Source organism: Prionailurus viverrinus, chromosome B1 (assembly GCF_022837055.1).
Source record: "Prionailurus viverrinus isolate Anna chromosome B1, UM_Priviv_1.0, whole genome shotgun sequence".
Classification (NCBI taxonomy): Eukaryota; Metazoa; Chordata; class Mammalia; order Carnivora; family Felidae; genus Prionailurus; species Prionailurus viverrinus.
The window spans coordinates 163632147-163660134 of record NC_062564.1 but is presented as its reverse complement, the minus strand read 5'-3'; the positions used below and the strand labels follow the sequence as shown (position 1 = coordinate 163660134).

General features: G+C 41.4%; 1 protein-coding gene across 4 annotated transcripts in view; it reads right to left on the bottom strand.

Moving 5' to 3' along the window:
• SCFD2 (sec1 family domain containing 2) overlaps nt 1-22941 on the bottom strand; it is a 404012-nt gene extending 381071 nt beyond the window's left edge. For 3 of the 4 annotated variants that reach the window (XM_047855417.1, XM_047855418.1, XM_047855420.1), the window contains exons 1-2: nt 21985-22941; nt 7821-7989 (exon numbers count right to left, since the gene is read on the bottom strand). In XM_047855417.1, the coding sequence (XP_047711373.1) occupies nt 7821-7989; nt 21985-22822 (1007 nt within the window). In that variant the 5' untranslated portion in view covers nt 22823-22941. The remainder of the gene's footprint in view (nt 1-7820; nt 7990-21984) is intronic. The other variant, XM_047855416.1, reaches the window with a different exon arrangement.
• Between the last annotated feature and the right edge of the window lie 5047 nt (nt 22942-27988).

Here is a 27988-nt window from a genome sequence, read left to right as displayed (position 1 = left end):
AATGTTGAACCAGCCCTGCATCCCAGGAATGAATCCCGCTTGATCATGGTGAATAATTCTTTTTACATGCTGTTGAATTCGATTTGCTAGGATCTTATTGAGAATTTTTGCATCCATATTCATCAGGGATATTGGCCTGTAGTTCTCTTTTTCTACTGGGTCTCTGTCTGGTTTAGGAATCAAAGTAATACTGGCTTCATAGAATGAGCCTGGAAGTTTTCCTTCCCTTTCTATTTTTTGGAATAGCTTGAAAAGGATAGGTATTATCTCTGCTTTAAACGTCTGGTAGAACTCCCCTGGGAAGCCATCTGGTCCTGGACTCTTATTTGTTGGGAGATTTTTGATAACTGATTCAATTTCTTCGCTGGTTATGGGTCTGTTCAAGCTTTCTATTTCCTCCTGATTGAGTTTTGGAAGTGTGCGGGTGTTTAGGAATTTGTCCATTTCCTCCAGGTTGTCCAGTTTGTTGGCATATAAATTTTCATAGTATTCCCTGATAATTGCTTGTTATCTCTGAGGGATTGGTTGTAATAATTCCATTTTCATTCATGATTTTATCTTTTTGGGTCATCCCCCTTTTCTTTTTGAGAAGCCTGGCTAGAGGTTTATCAATTTTGTTTATTTTTTCAAAAAACCAACTCTTGGTTTCGTTAATCTGCTCTACAGTTTTTTTAGATTCTATATTGTTTATTTCTCCTCTAATCTTTATTATTTCTCTTCTTCTGCTGGGTTTAGGGTGTCTTTGCTGTTCTGCTTCTATTTCCTTTAGGTGTTTTGTTAGATTTTGTATTTGGGATTTTTCTTGTTTCTTGAGATAGACCTGGAGTGCAATGTATTTTCCTCTCAGGACTGCCTTTGCTGCTTCCCAAAGCATTCAGATTGTTGTATTTTCATTTTAGTTTGTTTCCATATATTTTTTAATTTCTTCTCTATTGCCTGGGTGACCCATACATTCTTTAGTAGGGTGTTCTTTAACCTCCATGCTTTTGGAGGTTTTCCAGACTTTTTCCTGTGGTTGATTTCAACCTTCATAGCATTGTGGTCTGAAAGTATGCATGGTATGATCTCAATTCTTGTATACTTATGAAGGGCTGTTTTGTGACCCAGAATGTGATCTATCTTGGAGAATGTTCCATGTGCACTCGAGAAGAAAGTATATTCTGTTGCTTTGGGATGCAGAGTTCTAAATATATCTGTCAAGTCCATCTGATCCAATGTATCATTCAGGCCTCTTGTTTCTTTATTGACTGTGTGTCTAGATGATCTATCCATTGCTGTGAGTGGGGTGTTAAAGTCCCCTGCAATTACCACATTCTTATCAATAAGGTTGCTTATGTTTGTGAGTAATTGTTTTACATATTTGGGGGCTCCCGTATTTGGCTCATAGACATTTATAATTGTTAGTTCTCCTTGATGGATAGACCCTGTAATTATTATATAATGCCCTTCTTCATCTCGTTACAGCCTTTAATTTAAAGTCTAGTTTATCTGGGGCGCCTGGGTAGCGCAGTCGGTTGGGCGTCTGACTTCAGCCAGGTCACGATCTCGCGGTCCGGGAGTTCGAGCCCCGCGTCGGGCTCTGGGCTGATGGCTCAGAGCCTGGAGCCTGTTTCCGATTCTGTGTCTCCCTCTCTCTCTGCCCCTCCCCCATTCATGCTCTGTCTCTCTCTGTCCCAAAAACAAATAAACGTTGATTTAAAATAAATAAATAAATAAATAAAGTCTAGTTTATCTGATATAAGTATGGCTACTCCAGCTCTCTTTTGACTTCCAGTAGCATGATAAATAGTTCTCCATCCCCTCACTCTCAATCTAAAGGTGTCCTCAGGTCTAAAATGAGTCTCTTGTAGACAGCAAATAGATGGGTCTTGTTTTTTTATCCATTCTGATACCCTATGTCTTTTGGTTGGCGCATTTAATCCATTTACATTCAGTGTTATTATAGAAAGATACGGGTTTAGAGTCATTGTGATATCTGTATGTTTTATGCTTGTAGTGATGTCTCTGGGACTTTGTCTCACAGGATCCCCCTTAGGATCTCTTGTAGGGCTGGTTTAGTGGTGACAAATTCCTTCAGTTTTTGTTTGTTTGGAAAGGACTTTATCTCTCCTTCTATTCTAAACTTTTTTTTTTTCAACGTTTATTTATTTTTGGGACAGAGAGAGACAGAGCATGAACGGGGGAGGGGCAGAGAGAGAGGGAGACACAGAATCGGAAACAGGCTCCAGGCTCTGAGCCATCAGCCCAGAGCCTGACGCGGGGCTCGAACTCCCGGACCGCGAGATCGTGACCTGGCTGAAGTCGGATGCTTAACCGACTGCGCCACCCAGGCGCCCCTCTCCTTCTATTCTAAATGACAGACTTGCTGGATAAAGGATTCTCGGCTGCATATTTTTCCTGTTTAGCACACTGAAAATATCATGCCAATTCTTTCTGGCCTGCCAAGTTTCAAAAGATCAGTCACAAGTCTTATAGGTCTCCCTTTATATGTGAGGGCACGTTTACCCCTTGCTGCTTTCAGAAGTTTCTCTTTATCCTTGTATTTTGCCAGTTTCACTATGATATGTCGTGCAGAAGATCGATTCAAGTTACGTCTGAAGGGAGTTCTCTGTGCCTCTTGGATTTCAATGCCTTTTTCCTTCCCCAGTTCAGGGAAGTCCTCAGCTATAATTTCTTCAACTACCCCTTCGGCACCTTTCCCTCTCTCTTCCTCCTGTGGAATACCAATTATGCGTAGATTATTTCTCTTTAGTGCATCACTTAGTTCTCTAATTTTCCCCTCATACTCCTGGATTTTTTTATCTCTCTTTTTCTCAGCTTCCTCTTTTTCCATAATTTTATCTTCTAGTTCACCTATTCTTTCCTCTGCCTCTTCAATCCGAGCTGTGGTTGTCTCCATTTTATTTTGCAGCTCAATTATAGCATTTTTTAGCTCCTCCTGGCTGTTCCTTAGTCCCTTGATCTCTGTAGCAATAGATTCTCTGCTGTCCTCTATACTGTTTTCAAGCCCAGCGATTAATTTTATGACTATTATTCTAAATTCACTTTCTGTTATATTGTTTAAATCCTTTTTGATCAGTTCATCAGCTGTCGTTATTTCCTGGAGATTCTTTTGAGGGGAATTCTTCGTTTCATCATTTTGGATAGTCCCTGGAGTGGTGCAGAACTGCAGGGCACTTCCCCTGTGCTGTCTTGAATAACTTGGGTTGGCGGGCGGGGCCGCAGTCAGACCTCATGTCTGCCCCCAGCCCACCGTCAGACTGGTGTGTACCTTCTCTTCCCATCTCCTAAGAGCGGGATTCACTGTGGGGTGGCATGGCCCGTCTGGGCTACTTGCACACTGCCAGGCTTGTGGTGCTAGGGATCTGGCATATTAGCTGGGGTGGATTGGCAAGATGCATAGGGGCGGGAGGGGCAGGCTCAGCTCGCTTTTCCTTTGGAGATCCACTTCGGGAGGGGCCCTGCGGCACCGGGAGGGAGTCAGACCCGGAGGGATGGATCCGCAGAAGCACAGCGTTGAGTGTTTGCTTGGTGCAAGCAAGTTCCCTGGCAGGAACTGGTTCCCTTTGGGATTTTGGCTGGGGGATGGGCGAAGGAGATGGCGCTGGCAAGCGCCTTTGTTCCCCGCCAAGCTGAGCTCTGTCCCTGTCTGGGGCTCAACAACTCTCCCTCCGGTTGTCCTCCAGCCCTCCTGCTCTCCTAGCAGAGCTGCTAACTTACAACCTTCCAGATGTTAAGTCCCACTTGCTGTCCGAACACACTCCGTCCGGCCCCTCCGCTTTTGCCAGCCAGACTCGGGGCTCTGCTTGGCCGGCGGGCCGCCCCTCAACCCCGGCTCCCTCCCGCCAGTCCGTGGAGAGCGCACTGCCTCTCCACCCTTCCTACCCTCTTCCGTGGGCTTCTTGTCTATGCTTGGCTCTGGAGAATCCGTTCTGCTAGTCTTCTGGTGGTTTTCTGGGTTATTTAGGCAGGTGTGGGTGGAATCTAAGTGATCAGCAGAACACAGTGAGTCCAGCATCCTCCTACGCTGTCATCTTCCTCTGGAACCATTTTTATTTTAAAGCCAAGAGTCTTAGTTGGTTAAGCATCCAACTTTGGCTGAGGTCATGATCTCATGGTTCATGAGTTCGAGACCTGTGTTGCACTCTCTGCTGTCAGTACAGAGCCTGCTTTGAATCCTCTGTCCCCCTCTCTCTCTGCCCCTCCCTGGTTCTCTCTCTCTCTAAAAAATAAATAAATGTTTTGTTTTTTTTTTTAATTTTTTTTTTCAACGGTTATTTATTTTTGGGACACAGAGAGACAGAGCATGAACGGGGGAGGGGCAGAGAGAGAGGGAGACACAGAATCGGAAACAGGCTCCAGGCTCTGAGCCATCAGCCCAGAGCCCGACGTGGGGCTCGAACTCACGGACCGTGAGATCGTGACCTGGCTGAAGCCGGACGCTTAACCGACTGCGCCACCCAGGCGCCCCATAAATGTTTTTTTTAAAAACGCTTTAAAACCAAGAGGCTTGGAAGTCATTTAGGCCAACACCATCATTTTATAGATGAAATAATGCGGTCCAAAAAAATACATCGGTCAGGATGCCTTTGGTTGCAAGTTATGGAAAACAGAGACTCAATTTGGCATAAACAATAAGGAAGTACACTCTCCTACATAATATGAAGTACAGACACGGCATCCCATCCCTGCTTTTCTTGGCAACATTGGGGTCACGCCACCTTCCACGCGTTAGCATCAACTTCAGGTTGTGAGCAGAATGCCTCGACAGTTTCAGGACTTACATCAGAGTCCTCGGAGTTGGGGGAGGAGTGGGAGGAGGAGGGGAAAGCATGTCTCTTTCTTGAGTCTCTTATCAGAATCAAAGAAACCTGACCAAGAAGCCCTAAGAAGACTTTCTTGTCACCTCCCCATTTCTCAGCAAGGGAAATGGGGTTCTAAGACTGGTTTGGTTTAAACCTTGGACTAAGCTTGAGATAGAATGAGTGCCGAGGAGTCAAGGGCAAATAAATTGTCCGTAATCACAATATAACTTTCAGATCTAAGAGATTCTTACGTTTGTCCTACAACACTTGTCAGAAATTTTCTTTCTTCCTGCTCATTAATGATGGATTCCCCTCTTCTCTTTTCTCGCAAACTTCTCTGGGCTGCTCACTTGATCTTTTTGTAGTTATCTTATGCTTCTGTGGAGGCAGCACAGGGTAATGGCAAGCACTGACTTCAGAGCCAGACTGCCGGGGTTCCAATACGGGCCCCACCACTTTTAACTGTGTGTGTCACCCTAGGATGTTCCTCATCTGTAAAAGGGGATGGTAGTAGAACCCACCTCCAGAGAGGTTGTGAGAATTAAGCAGTCGCTACATATAAAGGGATCAGAACAATGCCTGTTACCCAGGAAGTCCCATATAAGTGTGTGCTATTAATATTCAATGGCATCTCCTGCTTCTGCTTGCCTATAGCCCTTTCCCCTTTTGATAAATGTTTCCATTTTCCTTTGAAGAACTACCCTTCCACCGTGCCACATACAATGTTGGCATAATTCTCAGCCAGTGTGAACTGCTCCCAGTCCCGCGCTGAGCAAGGGGTGGGCACAAGGTCCAAGGGAGGTCAATCTCACCTCTTCCCTTGGAATCTGAATCTTAAACATAATGACTCATGACAAAACAGTTAAAGGTCAGTCTCTCTGATGTCAAGGCACTGAAGAGGCTTTTTCCAAGTTCTAGACCCCCTGGAACTCCTTTTCTGCTCAAATTAGCCAAAATGGATTATATTCTTAGTGTAACTGCTATGTTGAATGAATAGGACTCTCCAAATTAAATCATCAAGTAACTTGATTTTTGTTTCTGTCTCTTTAAATCTACTCGTGAGCCTAGCTCCTCTCTGGCCCCTGCATAGGCAGCCCAGACGTTAAGACTGTGGCTCTGAAGCCAAACATTCTGGGCTCAAAATTCTAGCTCCACATCCTGCTCATGATGTTACTCAAGGTCTCTTTGCCTCTATTTCCTTACCTGTAAAATGGGGAAATAACAACACCGACCTCACTAGGTTATTATAAAAGCTAAATGACTTCCCAAAATACCCAGAAGTGCACTTGGCGCATGGTAAGTCCTGGAAAATATTAATGCTGATGGCACTGGTGGTCCGCTCACATTGTCTTCCTTCCTCACACCCACATCAGGCCCTGACCGTTGTCGTTCCTAAACCTATGCTCACGTTAGCCCTTCTCTTTCTCTAAATTCTTCAAGACATAATTAAGTCACACTAAACCACTTCTACAAGGTCCACATGGATCTACAAAGACCGTGTGGAACCAATACTTGGTAGTATTTACAATCTGTAACAGACACCTGAGTCTTGAGTTCATATAATTTCTATTGTTTTTTTTTTTTTAATTGAACCTGTGTGTAAAAACGACTACCCCAACAAGGAACGTATCCCCTAAAGGCAAGGATGATATTTTATGTTATTTTATGTTATTCATATTACTTACTTCAGACAAGGCTCATAGTAAGTTCTTAATGAGCAACTTTTGAATAGGCCCTATGACCAGCTAAAAATATTTCCAATCACAATTTCTTCTGGATTTATATAGCTGCAAGCCCACAGGCTTACGTGTTAGTATACGCACTGCCAAAGCGAGCATGTGGCCCATATTTTTTAAGTATACAAAAAGGCAGGGTATAGAACGTTCTGTTTTTTCCCACACTGGCCTATACACACCAGGCATCCAATAAATGTTATTAATTATCTAAAAAAAAAAAAAGCTGAAAACTTCAGGAGCTGAAAATTAATTCCAGATATGATAGGAAATTCCAAATGTATCTGTTACTGTTAAGATTTCAAACAATAGGGGCGCCTGGGTGGCGCAGTCGGTTAAGCGTCCGACTTCAGCCAGGTCACGATCTCGCGGTCCGTGAGTTCGAGCCCCGCGTCGGGCTCTGGGCTGATGGCTCAGAGCCTGGAGCCTGTTTCCGATTCTGTGTCTCCCTCTCTCTCTGCCCCTCCCCCGTTCATGCTCTGTCTCTCTCTGTCCCAAAAATAAATAAACGTTGAAAAAAAAAAATTAAAAAAAAAAAAAGATTTCAAACAATGCACAAGATCCTCTTTTTTAAAAAAATTAAAAACAGAGAAATAAGGGAAACAGATTTGCAGACACTTTTTCACCTTCTAGTACTTTTTTTTTCCTCATAGGAATTATTGAAGGTCAAAGTAGAGGAGGTAAAACCACTGTTATCCTTTTATTGTCATGTTTCTAGAGAAATGTTTTTTTTGTTTTTGAAACGCTGCATAACATAAAGTACACCATCTTCTGTTACTGATTTCTCTAAGCATGTGAAAAACATACATAGGAGTAGAAACTTCTGTCATTGATGTCCGAGAGCATATTGTTGACATGCATAAAGATGGCGCCGTTTCATACCTTTGTGGGCTATTATCTAGTCATGTGAAAACGTCCACTGGGAAAAAGAAATTGAGTAAGGCTGGACTCATTTCCAAGTGAAACTGCCTGTGGAATGGAGATGTATAAATTGATTCACTTAACTTATCCTCAGGACAAACTTCAATTATATCCAAATGACACCTCTGTAAATGATACCTCCGTACTTTTTGCCTTAGTGTTGTTTAATGGATATGGTTATTTCAAGGTTAGAGGAAAAAATGCTTTTTTCGAAAGGCTATCCGCTATGAGTTTTTCAACCAGTCCAATTCTTCATTGTTTCCTTCCTACAAAAACAGTTGGTCTCAGCGAAAAAGAAAGGGGAAGAGAGAGAAGGATGAGGGAAAACAAACAAACAAACAACAATCCCTGTTTATCTTACTTGGGTTGTGCAAGACAGCCTGGCGCAACCATACTCTGACTCTTCTCTTCATTCTGGAGTGCCGTAAGCTCTACCATGTTAACCATCACATCGTTGGTGTGGCCCGGGAGCTGGGGAAGCACTGAAATGATCTTCTCTACCAAGTTGTCTCCATGATGTCCAGTTGCTCCTGTTTAAGCAGACAACAAAATATAAATTCACAAAAATATAAACTCACAAAATGGAGAACATAAACTCACAAAACCCAAAAAAAGCTGTATTAATGCTCTATAATGGCCCTTCCATCAAGAATAACACACACACACACACACACACACACACACACACACACACACGTACATACATATATATGCTTTCTGTCACATAAATCACAAGCCTAGCATTTTGCCCTCCATAAGACTAATCAAGCTCACAATTACCTAGTCAACCCATGCCTTGTGTTTTGGACTTAAGGCTCCATGAGGGCAGGCACTGTGTCTTCTCTGGCTACTACTATATTCCTAGCACCTAGCACAGTGCCGATATACAGTAGGTATCAATAGGTATTTAATATATAAATAAATAATCAGCATATATTCAGCTAAGAAAATAGTGTCATTGGATGATACTATTGTAAGATTTTAGAGCCATACTTTATTTTACTGATGAAAACTTCACAATGCAGAGGGCTTAGAGACCTGACCAAGAATAGCAAATCTCCCCTCTGCTAGAACCTTATCTTCATAATGGCAACTCTTTATCTAGTTCACCCTGTACCCAGCATGTCTAGCAGGCAACTTGGCAGCTAGTAGGCTCTCGCTAAATATTTCTTAGATCACGGGAAAACTAAATGAATGAATGATAACAGTTTGTAATGATACAAGCATTTGTAAAGTGCTTTCTGCGTACAACACACGGTTCTAGGTACTTCACATCCATTAACTCTTTTAATAACAAATGACTGAGGACCTCAAATTGAAATTCAAGACTAATGAGACAGTGTAATATTTTTTTCATGAAACCAAGTTATCTTTCCAAAAGCCATCATTGGTTGGGTAACCTCCTTCCAACAACGGGTAGGACTTGGCAAGTCTTGTTTTGATCCCACCCGTTCTAAATCAGTCAACTTCTTGTTTCCTAATGTCTCTCTGTCTCTACCTCTATCTGTTCTTCTTGCCACATCACATTAATTGGACAGAACTAGGTAAAAAACAACAAATCAAGAATCCAAGGAATCCTCGTCACCATTACCACCATCTTCATCACAATAGCTAATATTTACTGAGAGCCTGTGATGAACCAGGTATTAGGTTTCATGCTGTACATTTATTATCCACTTAATTCTTACAATAACTCTAATAGATGGGTATTATGCTCATGTACAGAGTAGAAGATTTAGCTTAAGTAACTTGCACAGGAATATGTAACTTGCAAGATACAGAGCAAGAATTCAAACTCAAGAGGCAGAAACCACCAAAACCACACTATTAACAACAAAAACAATAACAAAAACAGGTCCATAAAAATGACTTAAGACAGAGCCAACTGAGTGCTTCTAAGGTGACTTCTAATGGTAAAGAGGAAAGAGTTCTTGTACCGTCTGTAGAATATTCATTTATTAGGCTTAGAAGGAACCATATCTTATTTATGCTATCTAGGTTAATGGTTGTCCCCTTAGCACTCAGACTTACAAGCTTCTCACTTAATTCTTGCTGAGGGCCACCTGGGTGACTCAGTCGGTTAAGCGTCCGACTTTGGCTCAGGTCGTGATCTCACAGTTCATGGGTTCAAGCCCCACATCGGGTTCTGTGCTGACAACTCAGAGCCTGGAGCCTGCTTCAGATTCAGGGTCTCCCTCTCTGTCTGCCCCTCCCACACTCACACTCTGTCTCTCTCTAAAAAAAAATGAATAAACATTAAAAAAAATTTTTTTTTAATAATAAATTCTTGCTGAATGAATGCCTAGTGAGTATAAATGTCCTGAGATCCAAATGGGGGTCAGAGGGCCTTAAGTGAATTATATCTTTAAGTCTGGAATGGAGATACTAGGATTACCTCATAGCATCATGAATTTCTCTCTCCACTAGTTCCCTCATCACTCACTAAAAATTTTTGAAAATATCCACTCATCATTAAAATAGTATTTCTTTGAACTTGGTGCCCCAAATCTGAACCCTGCACCAAGCTATTCTTATTTTTCAACTGCTATTTGTTGACACATGGCACGCACAAGTGGTATACATATGCTACCATTCTTCCCCAATGTCTTAAGCCTCTACAGTCTGGCTGCTTCTCACTCCTCCCCTATGCCAAACTCAGGGGTCTTTGTTAAGTTTTAGTACATTAAACCCACTGCAAATTGTTAACTAATCCATCCCTCTTGAAACTCTCCAAATATGAGAAGTCAAAATACAACATACTTATTTTTCCTCAAGTTTTAAACCTGATAGTTATTTCTACAGAGCCAAAGTATCATTCATACGCTTAAAATACTATGTCTTAACATCTTAAACATTCAAAGGAGGGAGGGATGCCTGGGTGGCTCAATGGGTTAAGCATAGGACTCTTGATTTTGGCTCAGGGCATGATCTCATGGTTTGGTTTGTGAGATCAGGTCCTGAATTGGGCCTGGGATGACAGTACCTAGACTGCTTGGGGTTCTCTCTCTCCCTTTCTCTCTGCCTCTTCCCCACTTGTATGCTTGCTCTCTCTCTCTCTCTCTCTCTCTCTCTCTCAAAATAAATAGATAAAACATTTAAAATAAGAAAAAGTAAAGGAATAGAACATAATTTTTTTTTACAATTATGGTATATATATTGAAGCAGTTCTCAAATCATGATTTTTATTTTCTTCTAATTATAGCCTCTAAACTTCCCATGGTGAATATACATTCCTATTGTAAAAAGAATAAAAAATATGTTGTTACACACACACACACACACACACACACACACACACACACCAACATTTTAACAAGGGTTATCTTTGGATAGTAGGATATTTTGGTTGATATAAACTCTACCTAAACATCATTTTTTCCTAATATTTTCTAGAAGGAGCACATGAGACTTACCTAAGTGGAAAAATAATTTATATTCTATCAGTTACTGTCTCTACTATTATATCAGAGAATTAATAAAATGTTACATTTACACAGACATAATCACTCAGCTTCTTAGATTTAGTCAAAAGGATATGTATATCTAGCATACTTGATAATGACAGATAAAGCAGGTATAGGCTTTCAACCAATTGTCCTGCTCTTCTGAATACAATTTCTTCCATATCTGGCTTCAGTTCTCTGGTTCAAGATTCATTTTTTACATTTAACTAGTGCTATTTATATGACCCAAAAAAGACTAAGAATTCAGGGCCTCTCAATGTCACAATAACTTCAGATTCTTCTTTTATGAAATGAATAAAATGGAAAGACTTGTATCACAGTTAAATTTTCAGAGAACTTAATTTTTCCTTTATTACAGAAATTAAAAAATATTATTTGAAAAGCTGAAGAATGGAAATCAACCAAAAACCCGTTATTTTGGCCAACAGCAATGCGGTCTAGTATAGCCACAGAGCGTTTAATTTCCCAATGCCATCTTTTCCAGGGTGCGTGTAGGAAAAAGAAATTGGAGGCATGGGTTCTAGTGGTCCCACAGTCCACTAGTTCCCTGTTTAATCTGAGGCAACTTCCATAAATGTGGTACTATCTTACCAAGCTATAAACTCAGAGTTGGTCCAACTGACACCTAAATATCTTCAAACCTCAAGACTTGAAATCCTATGTTAAGTCAATTGCTTCAAGGGCTAAACTCGTTTAGGTAACAGCACCAGAAAAATACCAATCCTGCATTATTCTGTGGATCATATGTGAATGTATATGCTAGTATCATTATCATAAGGCAGGTAACATCTTCACTCGCCTCTACTCAAACAGAATAAAGTGAGAAGCAAGAATTTAGACGTCCTCATTAACACTGTATGTTAATGATACTGGAATTCAAATAAAATACATATACATATACACATACATATACGAGCCCTCACAAGAGCTTAGTCACACTGTACTGAGGCTAAAAAGACAGAAATGCAACAACAGCATTTTCCAACATACTCACAAACAGAATATTTTGAGGTTGTGCATATTGTCCCTTTGGGTTGAGATAGAGTTACTGGACTCTTTGAATTAGGATATTCAAAGACTCACTTCCTTGCTGATTGCCCATCATTCCTTCTCAAGAATCTGTGACTCTCTTTCATTATTTTGAGATGTTTCAGTATTTTATTATAGTTCTGTCTTGTAAGAACAACATATGTATTACTCCTAACGTTCCCTTCTACATAGAAGGACAACAATTCGCATAAGACTCCCAAAATTGCTTTACGTCCTTTAGTCAATCACTTTTCCCCTGGACTCTCCGGTTCTGTTCTGCTTGCTACTCCTAGGATAGGCTCTGCCCTTGGGAAGAAGGAAAAAGACTCGCTCTGGTTCAGTCCTGCTGTTGTGTGGGTAAACCTTTCCATTCTGGGATTCAGTGTTAGGAAGTCACTTGTCCATAGACATAAGCCGCATTCCTTAATGTTTACTGTATCCATAATAGAACAAGTATTTTCACCTCCACCTGGCAACTTCTTATCCCATATTCAGTTGACTCACAATCTGGATGGGGAAAGCGGTGTTAGGTTATCAGATCTCTAATACTACTATTACAAGTATTACTGGCACCACTGTTTTTTAACACTACCTATGGCTGTCTCACATCAGTCAAATCGAGTACAAAGGGTGTGTATTAGATACTGCATACCCGTCAAAAGCCCACTCAAGGATTCCATACTATCAGGTAGGATTTTGCAGGGGAAGGGGTTGGGGGTAGGATAATCATAAGGCAGTATATATACAAGTTTATTCAATAAATACCTTTCCCCACACAGAAATCTTGGATAAGAGAATCACATAACATTCATTATACTGCCCCTAACTTGAATCCTCTCCTACCTTCCTTATCGCAGTGAATGGAGTCTGCAACTGCCCAGGCTAGAAAACTTGGCATATCTTCTCTTAATCCTCTCCATTATATCAGCCACGACGCTGATAATTCTCTCATTTAAATACTTAACGACTCCTTTCCTCATTCTTTCCATTATTGACTCAGTTTAAAGTCACATCATTTCTCACCTAGATGTTATAATGGTCTTCTGATCAATCTCCAAAATGTCTTGATTGTGGGTGTTGGTTTCACGACTGTCTGTTGTTGACAAAACTACGCACTAAAGCTGATGAATATTACTATATGTAAACTATGCTTTAATAAACTGGACTAGAAAAAAAGCAAGCAAAACAACAGCAACAAAAAACCCACCCCATCAGAGTCTGACTCACCTCTCAGTTCCCACTTTGGAATCAATAGATCCATCCCCGACACTGTCCACCAGAAAACTCATTCAACAGGAAATGTGTGCCTGTACTTTGCCTGCCTAAAAATTTCTTACGACTCCTCACTGGGCATTAAATTTAAGGCTTTTGGAAAATGGCCCTAACCTCCTTCCTCATTATCCCCATCACCCTTTCTCATCTTTTACCACCCCTTCATTCATCCCAACCTTCATGCACCTTAAGCCCTAATAAAAAATGATCTAAAAAGGATTCCCAGAACAACCTATGCCCCTTCTTATATCTTTGCACATGTGGGGAGCTTTTAAAAGAATTCTCATTCTAGCCTGCCCACCAGACCCATTTTTATTTTTTTTAAATATGAAATGTATTGTCAAATTGGTTTCCATACAACACCCAGTGCTCATCCCAACAGGTGCCCTCCTCAAAGCCCATCACCCACTTTCCCCTCCCTCCCACCCCCCATCAACCCTCAGTTTATTCTGTTTTTAAGAGTCTCTTAGGAAGACCCATTTTTAAAAATCAGACTTTCTGGCGTGGTTCGAAGGTGAAACCAGATTGAGAACCACTGACCTAGAAATGGTGACCCCTTAAAGGGGAATTTTGTACCTAAACCTTATGAAGGCACATGTCATTCACTCTAACTTGCTGAGCTTTGGGCATTTTCATTTGGTTCTCAGTCTCTCACGGACAATAGCTTTGACTGATCTTTCCGTTAGCACTTCTCAAACTTTACTGCACTTTCAAATCACCTAAAGATCCTGTTAAAATACAGATTCTGATTCATAAGTGTGGGGTGAGGCCTGAGATTCTGCATATTTAATTAGCTTCAGCTAAGCTAAGGCTTTAAGTCCCCAGGACATACTGAGTAGTGAGGCTTTATGTCACTATCATCTAGCACAGAAGCTGCACATAAAAATTGTTCAACAAGCATTTATGAAATGAATAGGTATCATCCATACCATTCTTTACACTTTGCTAAGTGACCAAAATTGTTGCGATGTGGCAGAATCATCATAGAAATCTCACTTATTCTGCTTTTTTTTTTTTAATGTTTATTTATTTTTGAGAGAGAGACAGAGACAGAGTGCAAGCAGGGGAGGAGCAGAAAGAGAGGGAGACACAGAATCCAAAGCAGGGTCCAGGCTCCAAGCTGTGAGAACAGAGCCCAACGCGGGGCTCGAACTCATGAACCGCGAGATCATGACCTGAGCCAAAGTCGGACGCTTAACTGACTGAGCCACCCAGGCGCCCCTCACTTATTCTGCTTTTTGTTTTTTTCTCTAGGTATGACAGAATGCAGCTCCTGACAAATGGCTAGCTCTTACCAACTCTCAACTCTCATGTCCTTTAGTAGCAGGTGAGAGGTCAGGTAAGAGAATTCTTCTGGGTTACATGTGTGACAATTCATTCTTGTATTCATGTTCTTAGCCTTAGGGAGAAAACACATATTTGAAGTAGTAAAACTTAAGTCATTTTAAATGCGTATCATTAATTATTAAAAGTAAGAAACATTTTCCACTGCCCAATATATACCAGGCACTGTTTTAGGAGATAGATGCGTTAACTTATTTTACCCCCTCAATGACCCTCTGAGTGGGTATCTTCATTTTACAGATCAGGAAACTGAGACCTAGAAGTTGGGCACTTGCCCAAGGACCTACGATGAGGAAGAGGCAGAGTTAAGACCACCCTACCTAACCACTCATGCCTATTATACAACCTAGGGAGCAGTAGCAGCAGCCTTATATTGAGGCTCTACCTCAATCCCCTCACTCCTTCCGTTTATGATCCCATATGACATAAGTCTGATCACGTCACATCGTAGTTCGAAACTCCCCAATTCTCCTATCATACTTTGGCTTTTACACTAAGTCCTTACTCTGCCCTACGGTGCATTCCTTCTGCCGATCTCTCCAACTTCATCTCCTACCACAAGCCCTCCGTGTTTGCAGGACAAGCTGAAGGGATCCACACTGACCTCCTACTGTTCTTCAAACATATTCCCACCTCAGATCCTTTGCACCTGCCACTGGGTCTTTATGTTCTACAACAAGACAGCCACACAGCTTGCTTCTCCTCTTCTTTCCATCTCTGCTCAAATGTCACGTCCTCAGAAAGGCCTTCTCCAGCTGTGCTATGCAAAATGGAAATCCTATCACTTTTTAATCTTACCCACTATATTAGTTATATATTGAATGAATGAATGAATGAATGAATGATTTCATATCCTTCCAACAGCACTTCAAGGTCACCGTTTTACCCTGTTCACAAATGAGAAAACCCTCAAAGCTCAATGAAGAGCAAACTAAGCCACGTAAGCCAGAACTTGAAGTTGTTACACTGATGTGCATTTAACACCAGCAACATCATCAGTCTTCTAAGTCTTCTCAATCATACCTCACACTTGTGTTTTATTTTAAACCATATCCTCTGAACTCTAAAATATTCGCTGATTATTTTGTATTTTGTGGAAAATCAGATTGGGGGAAGAAAGAATAAATCGCTTTTCTGAACACGATGGCAAGGATCGGAGCCCAACAACTGTGTTTAGTCTCTGAAGCCCCTGGCTGGATACCCTCTCAGCAGCACCTCTACTATCCAGCACAAGAGTTTCCAAACTTTTCTCTGTAGTAACGTATATGAGATGGGTTATGAGCACGGGCTCTGGAGTTAACTGTCAAGGTTCAAATCCTGACCGCCACTTACTAACTGTGTGATCTTGGGCAAGTTCCATAACTCTTCAATTTCTCTGTTTCCTCATTTGCAAAGTGGGGGTAATTATAATACCTCACACAACTATTGTGAAAATCAAAGGAGCTGAGATATGCAGAGTGGTGAGAAAAGTAATATGCTCTCAAATGTTAGCTGTTAACAGTCTCAAATTTCAATACTTTAACAAATAATATATACATCTTAAAACAAATATAAATGCATCAGTGTATCATAATCCCAGGAATAAGAGCCATCCTTTGGATTGGAAGTAAATCTTTAATCGAATGGATGTATTTTAAAAGTTTACATGAAACTTGGGGCACCTGGGTGGCGCAGTCGGTTGAGCGTCCGACTTCAGCCAGGTCACGATCTCGCGGTCCGGGAGTTCGAGCCCCGCATCAGGCTCTGGGCTGATGGCTCAGAGCCTGGAGCCTGTTTCCAATTCTGTGTCTCCCTCTCTCTCTGCCCCTCCCCCGTTCATGCTCTGTCTCTCTCTGTCCCCAAAATAAATAAACGTTGAAAAAAAAATTAAAAAAAAAAAAGTTTACATGAAACTAAAATTTAGAAGAATTGAACCAGGAGAGGAAATTTAAATCCCAGATTTACTGCCACTTCCTGTCTTTCAATTTTGAACTTGAAGATTATCAGCAAAGCACTCTAGTCAGTCTTAAGAGCCACAAAAGAATGGAAAAGAAACAGACTCAAACCTTTTAGGGATTCATAAATCACATCCACCTTTTTAATTCTCCTTTGAAACAAACTGGAAGCCAGAACAGTCCACAGAATGTTGTACTTAGATGCCCTGTGCAAACATGCCTGACGCACTCTTAGATGCCCTGTGCAAACATGCCTGACGCACCCTGAAGCAGGGACCCAAGCTTCCGGGTGGTCTAGACATGGCAAAAGTAAGCCAAAATCATAGCAAACAGACATCAGCAGCCATTTGCTTCTCAAATAATTACAACAAATTTTCTGTATTTCTACTGCATTTCAGTGTTTCTATAGTTGAGAGTTTATTAACTGCTTCAGGAGAGTAAGGAAATTGTCTATCTTGTTTATCACTGTTTCCCTATGCCTGGAAAAATAACTGGCACGTAGTAGGCCTTCAATAAATGTTTATACCAACTATTAGGCAAATTAGTATTACTCTCCACAAAGGTGATGACAAGAGATGAGAAAGAAATTTATTTGTACTGGGGGCGCCTGGGTGGCGCAGTCGGTTAAGCGTCCGACTTCAGCCAGGTCACGATCTCGCGGTCCTGAGTTCGAGCCCCGCGTCAGGCTCTGGGCTGATGGCTCAGAGCCTGGAGCCTGCTTCCGATTCTGTGTCTCCCTCTCTCTCTGCCCCTCCCCCGTTCATGCTCTGTCTCTCTCTGTCCCAAAAATAAATAAACGTTGGAAAAAAAATTAAAAAAAAATTTATTTGTACTGTAAGCAAGATGTTAAGAATGACAGATATTTATGAATTATTGGAGGTTATTTTGGGTAGTGCTAATTTATTCTAAGAAGGTATATAAGCATATAAATTTTCTAATGGTAAATTGTCAAGGATGTTATCCACAATATTAAAGAACTAATAAAAAATTAATACATGTACATGAAAATTAACACCTAACTCAAACCCTGAAAAATGTATTTCCTTTTGATCCCTATATTAAAACTGCTGTCAAGTAATTTAAATTGAAACTCCAAGTATTCAACTCATTCCAAAAATTTCCAATCATCTTTTAATTTTTAGAAATTGTTGGTATCATCTTTTAAAAAAAAATGTTTTTAATGTTCACTTATTTTTGAGACAGAGAGAGAGCGTGAGTGGGGTAGGGGCAGAGAGAGGGAGACATGGAATCCGAAGCAGGCTCCAGGCCCTGAGCTGTCAGCACAGAACCCAACGTGGGGCTTGAACTCATCAACTGCGAGATCAAGACCTCAGCCAAAGTCAGACACCTAACCGACTGAGCCACCCAGGTGTCCCTGGTGTAATCTTTTATATGCTGCAGCTATCACTGGATAAACAAAGCACCAATCTAAGTCACAATCTGATGTAAGAATCCACACCAAACTCTTGTAACAGCTTCTCCATTAAAAGTATTGTCATGACTCCCAAGTCCTTATTCTTGTTACATCCCAGACAGATCAGGAAAAAATTTGAGCATGGTGATCAGGTATGTTCCTGGACACCATAGAGACTGGACCAACGACAGAGAGCACCCATGCTAACAATAATGCCACCAATACCATCCACCTACCACCCCATTCAGTTTGGGACCACCTTGGAGGAGGGCAAGTGTTGCATTCCCACAGCCATCACTGCCACCACCCCTCACTGTCTCAGTACCCTCAGCAGCTCTGGGGGACCAGCTGTCTCCACACCAACACTCCAACACTCTCCTAGGTCCTATCACTCTTCTCTACTGGGCAACAGTAGTGGGGGACTTGCAGTCCCAAAAAGTAGAGGATTTCTCTCCACTCACTAGTACAGAATTTTAATGTTTAAAAAACAGGTTTGACAACACAGCTATGTACCAACTGAAAATCAGTCCGGAATATTTCCAACAGGAGGTCATAAGAGTATGTTGAAACATCTTTGATACAAATGAATCATTAATCTGTTCATCTGGAAGACAATTTGAGTGATTATTGAAAAGGTATCCATTGGGGCGCCTGGGTGGCGCAGTCGGTTAAGCATCCGACTTCAGCCAGGTCACGATCTCGCGCTCCGTGAGTTCGAGCCCCTCGTCAGGCTCTGGGCTGATGGCTCGGAGCCTGGAGCCTGTTTCCGATTCTGTGTCTCCCTCTCTCTCTGCCCCTCCCCCGTTCATGCTCTGTCTTTCTCTGTCCCAAAAATAAATAAACGTTGAAAAAAAAAAATTAAAAAAAAAAAAAAAGAAAAGGTATCCATTAAAAAGATTAATTTTGGGGCGCCTGGGTGGCTCAGTTGGTTAAGCGTCCGACTTCGGCTCAGGTCATCATCTCGCGGTCTGTGAATTCGAGCCTCGCATCAGGCTCTGTGCTGACAGCTCAGAGCCTGGAGCCTGCTTCAGATTCTGTGTCTCCCCCTCGCTCTCTGCCCCTCCCCCACTCATGCACTGTCTCTCTTTCTCCAACAAAAATAAACATTTAAAAAAATTAAAAATAAAAATAAAAAGACATTAATTTATAAATTACTAGGACCACAAGAAGAAACTAATCCCAATTAGGGTTACAGAGTAGCTAGAAAAAGGTGGTCAGGGAAGCCTTGCCTGAGAAGCAGAAATCTGAGCAGAGATTCCAAAATGTCAACAAGAAAGCCACGTAGATACGTGAAGGAAGAACATTCCAAGCTGAGCTGCAGAACTAACTTCAAAGGCCCTGAGGCTGGGACATACTTGGCATGTTGAGGGATGGCCAGGTAGCCAGTGAGGTGGGAGACTAATGTGTGAAGGGAGATCAATGAGAGATGAGGTAGGAGAGGTATACGCAGGCAGGTCTTGTAATGGCCTTGAAAACAATGGTAAAGAATTTGGATTTGACAGAGGGTGTGATGGAAGGCTGTGGGAAGATGGTCAGCAAGCAAATGGCATGTCAGATTTCCATATTCATGGGGATTACACAAGAACCTGTATTATCCGTGTATCTTTTGTATGTCTTAATATTTTTTTATATTTTTAACTCTCTGCGTCCTCTACTCCACTGTGTCAAATGCTGCTTTGAGAGGGAGTAAAATGAATCCTGATAATTGAACATTGGATTTGGCAATATGGAGGCCATTAGTGATCTTGATGGCGATTTGAAATTGCTGGGAAGCCCTGGGGGGGGGGGCAATTAGAGGGGAAGGAGACTAACTGAAGGGGATTCAAGGGAAAATTGGAGCAGATGATTGTAGAGACAGCAAGTACAGACAACTCTTTCAAGTTTGCTGTAAAATGGAGCAAGAAATAAAACAAGTTGGAGGACCATGAGGGGCTGAGAAAAAAGATGCTACATTCTGTTTGTACGTTGACCGGAGAAATCCAGTAGAAAAGATTTTTTTTTTAATGATGATCTAGGAATAGGGGAGGGTACGTATCAGAGGTAAATCTTTGACAGAAGTGAAAAGGGAAAGGACCTAGTCTGCAAAGGTGAAGAAGTTGTCATTAGATAGCAGCAGAGACAGTACCTCTCTTTTTAATACAAAGAAAGAAAAATATGTGGTGCAGATATACCACATATGGTGATGGGAATGCATGGAAGTTTTCTGATGGATTATATTTTCAAGAGTCATATACAAGAAAGAGATGCCTAAGACTTAACAGAACTGTTGCTATGATGCTGGACAGCCAGGACACTAAAGTTTGCCTAACTGAAGTCAGAACGATGCGGGAGGGTCACAAAACTATGTGACAGTTCATTGTGAAACAATCTGTCCTATTTGGGGCGTAAGGAAATAGAATTATAAACAGTATACACCACACACTCAAAACTTCAACAAGCATAAACTCCTCAGGTGCTTTTTAATCCTTTTAAGAGTTCTGGGCGGTTACAGTTATACTTAAATCACACTGACAGACTAGACACCTGTTTTTTTGGTCACATAATTAAGCTGACATCTCAGTATTCTCATTTAGCTTACTTTCCATTTTATGATCTGAAAATTAATCTTACAAGGTCAAAGACTCAAATACAGCTATTGTGGTTTTTACAACTTCATTCCACTGTTTTTCCGATCTCCTCAGAAGAATGCTTGCCAAGGTCAGTTTGCTGATCATTCTCCCTGAATTTGGGTGTGGCCAGACTATACTACTAGTAACATTACATCTACCTAACTAGAGAATCATAAAGTTGACCTTTGAAAATATGCACATGTCACTATCAGAAAGTGTTTTCTCTTCATCTATTTTAAGGGTTACATTTGTTCTCTACACATATAAATGATTGATACATTATTAAAATTTGAGATGACCTACCAAATCTTCAATAGAATGAGAGCTAAGAATCAATCACTGAACATTTGAAAATATTTTCTACAATTGTGGTTAGTCTCAACTGTATTTAATCTCAAGATATCCAATTAAATACAAGTGAATCTTCAATAGAATGAGAGCTAAGAATCAATCACTGAACATTTGAAAATATTTTCTACAATTGTGGTTGGTCTCAACTGTATTTAATCTCAAGATATTCAATTAAATACAATTGCATTTAATCTCAAGATATTCAACTAAATACAATTGCATTTAATCTCAAGATATTTAAGTGTTTATAACACTCATTTAAAGAGACCTAAAACTAAACTGTCTGTGATAATTTCATGTATTGTACAGTTTCCCTTGCACTGGTTCATCTGTCAACATCTCTCCCACAAAATAGAGCCGTCTTATGAAGCATTACTGTGAATACTGGCATCTGCACTTTTTTTTTTTGAAATCTGCTAAAATTTTATTTGTTTTCAATATATGAAATTTATTATCCAATTGGTTTCCATACAACACCCAGTGCTCATCCCAAAAGGTGCCCTCCTCAATACCCATTACCCACCCTCCCCTCCCTCCCACCCCCCATCAGCCCTCAGTTTGTTCTCAGTTTTTAAGAGTCTCTTATGCTTTGGCTCTCTCCCACTCTAACCTCTTTTTTTTTTTTTTCCTTCCCCTCCTCCATGGGTTTCTGTTAAGTTTCTCAGGATCCACATAAGAGTGAAAACATATGGTATCTGTCTTTCTCTGTATGGCTTATTTCACTTAGCATCACACTCTCCAGTTCCATCCACGTGCATCTGCACATTTCTAAAAGGTTCCCAGGTGTACAGTTCTCCTCCATGTCGGCATAATTCCATGTCCCCAGTATCTTTAGCTAGATGTAGTTGTTGTTTAACAAAGCAGTGCATGTTAAAGATGTATTTACCCGTTACAGCGTTTAACAAACTGACTACTGTAATTGCTAATTTGCTTGTCTGTATTCCCCTCTAGATGAGAAACTCTGTGGGATCAGGGGCTGTATCCATCTAGTTGATCTCTGTATCCTCAACTTGACATATAGTAAGAGGTCAATAAAGCATATGCTGAATCAGTGAAAGTCCCAAAACTTTGGAGAGTGGTTAGGAAGACCCACAGCAACCCCACTTACCCGTGAGATCCAGAGTTCTGTCCACAAAGACCACTGATGCCCTGCCTGTGGCAGTCTTCCTCCTGTTCTTGGCAGGGGCATAATTAGCCAGATCTGCAGCGATGATCCGACTGAGGGAACCTACGGCAAAACACTCCTCCCGCACCCCGAAATGCTCACACAGAGAACTGAGGCCTGACACCAGGCACCTGATCTGCAGAAACAGCTCAGGGGTCAGGGCCGTGGCATCCACCTCACTCAGGCTTCCTAGCCTCCTCTTGTCCGGTCGGGCGCTGTTAAGGAGATGCACATCCTGGGGGAGCAGTGGAAAAAGGGAAGCAAAGGCTGGAGTCAAGGCAAGGTGGGAAGCCACAGGGGCGAGCAACAACGGGACGTGCAGCACCTCGGCGGTGTAGTTCATATTGCCCATCCACTCACACAGCTTCTCCTCCAGTTGCTCGAACACCGGCTGCTGCCCTTCCAGCTCGGCCGCTGCAGCCGCCGGCACGTGATTAGCGGTGAGGTGGACAGCGTGGTTCACGGCTGTGACCACCACACAGTACTGGAAGTGACTGCGACAGATGATATCCCGTAGGGTCTCCACGGTCCGGCCTTTCAGCAGGCAGCTCAACACAAACACCGCCTTAGGCTGCTTGGCTCCACCACCAACTGCGGCGGGCTCGAACTCCCGCAGGTGACACTCAGGACCTCCCACCGCCTCCAGAAGCCGCGTGGATCCGCAGCCCCAGTGCAGGCTCTCGGCGCAGGCGGCGTCCAGGTAGACCAAAGCCCGTTTCACTTTGGCCAGCACCTGCTCCCAGCCTTGCTGGGTAAAGGACAGCACGCCCGGGGCGCTCATGGTTGGGGGCTCGCAGACTCCGGGCGCTCGAGTGCAGGAACTTCTTTCAGAACTCACAGCTTCCGGGAATTGGGCTCCTGAAGGCTTTGACAGTCAACACAGTACACGTGGTGCTGCCTCTGACTTGTCCAGTGTCCGCGCACATTGATGACGTAGATGAGCGTGATTGGCTGGCGCGGAGAACTTGCGGAAGGACGATGGGGGCTGGGGAGAAGAGGGCAGGGCTGTGTGGCTCCCGGGTGATTCGGAAGGGCGCAGCCCCGCTAAACTGTTTTCTTCTCCTCTCCCTCTGGGCTCAGGTTCCCTTTCCCTGCGTCTTGAGAAATCTCTGGGATAATAAAAGCGAATCCGAAATTTGGCATTTTCCTTGGATCCTCTACACGTCTCTAAAAGCAGGTTTGCTCATCTAAACTCAGAGCCGCCAATAGAAGATGAAAACAACCAAGTGATGTGTAATTTTTGTAGTTAATAGATTGCTGTCACATACATTATAGCGCTCAAGCCTCATAAGAAACCTACTGGTCTCGTTTTCACTTTCTCCATCTTCTTTCCCTCATTTCATTGGCACTAAATCTGGATTTGCTTCAAAAATCCTAGAATCCAGCCCCTTCGGCCCATCCATCCTTGGCGTCACCGGCTTAATCCACTGTCACCACTCAACTGGACACTAGCGATGATCCCCCATCATTTCCCAGTTTTATATCTCTTTTCCCTCCAGTTTTCTTCCTAATGAACTAAGCTGCTCCTACCAAGTCTGGCCCAGTTGCCTATAGGATACAGCCAGACTCCTTGTAATGGCACAAATCCTTCATGATTTCTCAATTTCTCCCCAGCTAATCCCTGCCTAGAACAGTATATGCATGCACAATTAAGTCAATAGATTGAGCCCAGAATGTTTCACAAGTTCAGTTCAATTCAATCACTATTTGTTAAGCACTTACTAGGTATAATCACTGACCTAGGCAACAAAGGCACAATGGTTAATGAAATAAATTCCTTGATCCATGAAGAATTTTCACCTCTGCTAAGTATTTGCCATATCATGACGTAACTTTTAACAATCTTGTTTTCCTACAACATTGTACACTTAAAGGCCTGGTATATCCAACACTAGAAAATAACATGTATTTAATAAATGTTGATTAAATGACCAATAAGTGTTCAATTCATATCCATATAATAAATGATATAGTCAACGAACTTTTAATGGACATGTACAGTATTTGAGACACTGTGTTAAGCATTGATCATATAAATAGAAATAAGGCACAGCCTTGCCTTCAAAAGAATCTGAAATAAAAAGACCCCCACATGTAAAGAAAGCAAGTGCAATACAGTTACAGAAGCAATTTTTTTTAAATGGATAAGAGTCACAAAGGAGGAAAAATAAATTTTGATTGCATTAAGGAGAAAAGGAAGTGGTCAGAAGAAGTTGCATATAAGACATGAGTTTTGAGTTGTCTTGAAAGAAAACCAGGTGTTCACCAGGTGGACAGGATGGGGAGGAGCATTCCTGGCAGTCCCAAGCAGAGACTGCATGGACAAAGGTATAGAGACATGAAACCATACAACACATTCTCTGGAAATACACATGGTCTTGTATAGCTGGAGTGTATTGTATGAGGAGAGGCCCAAGCTGAAACAGGAGCTAGGAACTAGAAAAAAGGGACAAGATCAGAGTGAGTCTTACTTTTGATTCTAAATAGTAGCAGCCAATTGAGTACAGTTAAAGGGTTGTTAGGAGTGGATATAGTTTGTTCACATCTGGAGTTTTAGGGGGGAAAGAATTCTAAATGGAAAACAGTTTGAGTGATAAGATTTAGGACGGGGAGATTATTTAGAAAACAGTCACAGCAGGTGATGGGTATTGAGGAGGGCACCTGTTGGGATGAGCACTGGGTGTTGTATGGAAAACAATTCGACAATAAATTTCATATTAAAAAAAAAAAGAAAAGAAAACAGTCACAGAAACAACTCTGGGTGAGAACAGGTAAGGATACCAACAAAGCAGCTAGACAGAGTGGGGTATATAAAAAGATGTTACGAAGATTGGGAAAGAGAATGAGATAGAGGGAGGATTCCAGGTTCACACCCAGTTTCCTGGCTGGATGACTGCTAAGTAGTGGTCACTGAGATTCGGAAAACCAGAAGAGAAGCATATTGGGGAATAAATGCACTGAGTTCAGTCAGGACATGTATTTGTTTGTTGGTTTATTTGTTTAATTGTGACAAAATACATAAAATTTACCATTTAACCATTTTTAAGTACACAGTTCAGTAAATTACTTGCACAATGTTGTAAAGCCAGACTCCAGAACTGTTTTATCTTGCAAAACTGAAGCTTTATGTCCATTAAACAAGAACTCCCCATTGCCCCTTCCCACTGGCAACCACAATTCTACCTTCTATTTCCATAAGTTTACTATTCTAGATATCTTATATAAAGGAAATCATACAGTATTTGTCTTTTTGTGACTGGCTTATTTCACTTAGCATAATATCATCAAGGTTCATCTAACATATGAGTCAGAATTTTCTTCCTTTCTAAGGCAGGATTACATTCCATTGTCTATACCATTGTATACTGCATTTTTGGATACTGAAAGTTTGGATTTTTTGTGTAACAGGAAGCTATTGAAGGGTTTGTGTTACTCGAAATGCAGTGTGGCAATGGAGATGGAGGGAATTAGACAGATTTGGGATATATTTTACAGGAAGAACTAATGGGCCTTGCTAACAGGTTTTCCTCGGTATGAGAGGGATTCGTAAGGGAAGGAGAGGAATCAAGGGTAATTCGTTGAGTTTTGGCTGGAACAACGTTGGATAATGATTACTGATAGAGGGAGTATGGGAGTGGGACAGGAGAGGTTTGGGAGGGCAACTCACAGGTTCTGTTTTTGGCATAAGTTTGACATGCTCACTCAATATCAAGGAAGGCATCAGTGAAACATCAGAGTGAGCTCAAGGACGAGTTGAGACTGCAGAAGCAAAACTGGGAGTCATTGGCTGTCAGTGACATATATCACATAGACAGTATCAAAAGTCATGGGACTGGAGGAAATGACCTTGGGAGACAAGGTAGACAGAAAAGAGAAGAGAATCCAGGAAAAATCCATTTCTTGCTCTCGGATATTACGGTGGAGTCAAAAGAATTCCTGCTGAAATTACATGCTTGAAGATAATCAGATTTACTTTATTTCAATGTGATTTGTACTTCTTTGCTCAGCATAATTAGCAATTATTATTCCTCACAAAATCAAACATATCTCCTTTTGCCTCATTTCTAAGCCCTCCACATGGATGATCAACGTTTGGCTTAAGGGTTTACTAAGCACTTATCTGGTGAAGACAGAAATAAAAAAAAAATTTGTTCTCATCCTTAAGGAGCGTGCAGTTTACACAACAGTATAGAGCTGAATAGAAGATGACACAATTTTCCAGAAATAAATAGCAATATAAAAATTAGTATTAAAATATGTCAGAATGCAGAGGAAGATGGATAATTGGTGCTTAACTCCTCACTGAAGTACCTATAAAGGAAGTATCTAGAAAGAAACAAACTGCGCTCTACATATGTGCAGTGATTCGGGTTGTTCAAAGGACAAAGGGCCTAAACCATAGCATACCACCATCTTGCCTCTAACTTGTCACATGCATTGACATTTGAACCCTCACTTTAGCTTTGTTAGCCTCCAGGATACAGGTGTAATTTGATATTTTAATATATCAATTTACTGATGAGGAAACTGAAGAACATTGAGATTTAAGAGACGTAACTAAAGTTGGCAGTGAATAACACAGTCAGGCCTAAATGCCATATTCATGCAAAGCACATTAACGCGTACTTGCTATCTACTAGATATTGAGCAAGGCACTTTTATTTGATTTTTACCTCTTGCCGTCATTTTAATCATCATCTATTAAGCAATCCCTTTCAGTACTTCCCAAAGAGAGATATATTTAAACTGATGCTTAGTTATTTTGGGTTTTTTTTCCTAAGAACCAACAAACTGCACACACACACACACACACACACACACACACACCCATACACAGACACACACAATGATAAGATGGAAAACAAATATAATCAGAACATATAGAGTATTGTAGTTTGAAGAAGTCTTAAGTTTATATCATGTCTTCAAATTACCTATCTTTAAACTCTGCTGGTGAGTCGGGAGATAAAGAAGCTTATCCAGGCAAGGAACTCAGTATAAAAGGAAGGAAGGAAGAGGCCTTTTATGAGTGGTTATTAGTGATTTATGGGCTTCTCTGCTTGTGAAAATTATTTTCAAAGCTTAGCTGAAATGCTACCTCCACTGTAAAGGCAATTCTGATGCCTCAGTTATTATTCATCAACTCTTCAGTTCAGTTTAAGTAGCATCTTGAAAGACAAGCTTATTTTAGGCAGCCGAAAGGAGAAAAGACAATCCATGGCAGAAGGCAGTTGGTTCTTCCATGAAAGCACCAAAGTTCATTATAGACTCATGGAATAATAAATAGACAGGACTATGAGTGACTGCCTTAAGATATTCCTTTTTAAAAAAAATTTTTAACGTTTTATTTAGTTATTTATTTATTTATTTTTAACATTTATTTATTTTTGAGACAGAGAGAGACAGAGCATGAACGGGGGAGGGTCAGAGAGAGAGGGAGACACAGAATCAGAAGCAGGCTCCAGGCTCTGAGCCATCAGCCCAGAGCCTGATGCGGGGCTTGAACTCACGGACCGCGAGATCGTGACCTGAGCTGAAGTCTGACGCTTAACTGACTGAGCCACCCAGGCGCCCCAAGATATTCCTAAGCAGACTGTAAAATTGTCATTCCATTACTGTCAGTAGAGGCCAAGATCTAAGTGCTGGGCACCATCTCATGAATAAGTGGCATGTAAGAAGATGCCCTGTTTGAGGAAGGACTTCATCCAGTGAAGAGTTCTAGGAAGATAGATGTAATTACCATAGGATGTGATAGACACATGCCATAGAAGCAGCATAGAGTCTAGAAGGGTGTAATTAGCTCTGCTCTACCCACCTTCCAATAACTCTGATCTCATCTCTAGCCTCTTTCTTACTCCCTCCATTCCATTTCATTTTGGATTCCTTGAATGCACCAAGCACACTTCTGCTTCAGGGCCTTTGCAATTCCTATTCTCTCAGTCAGATA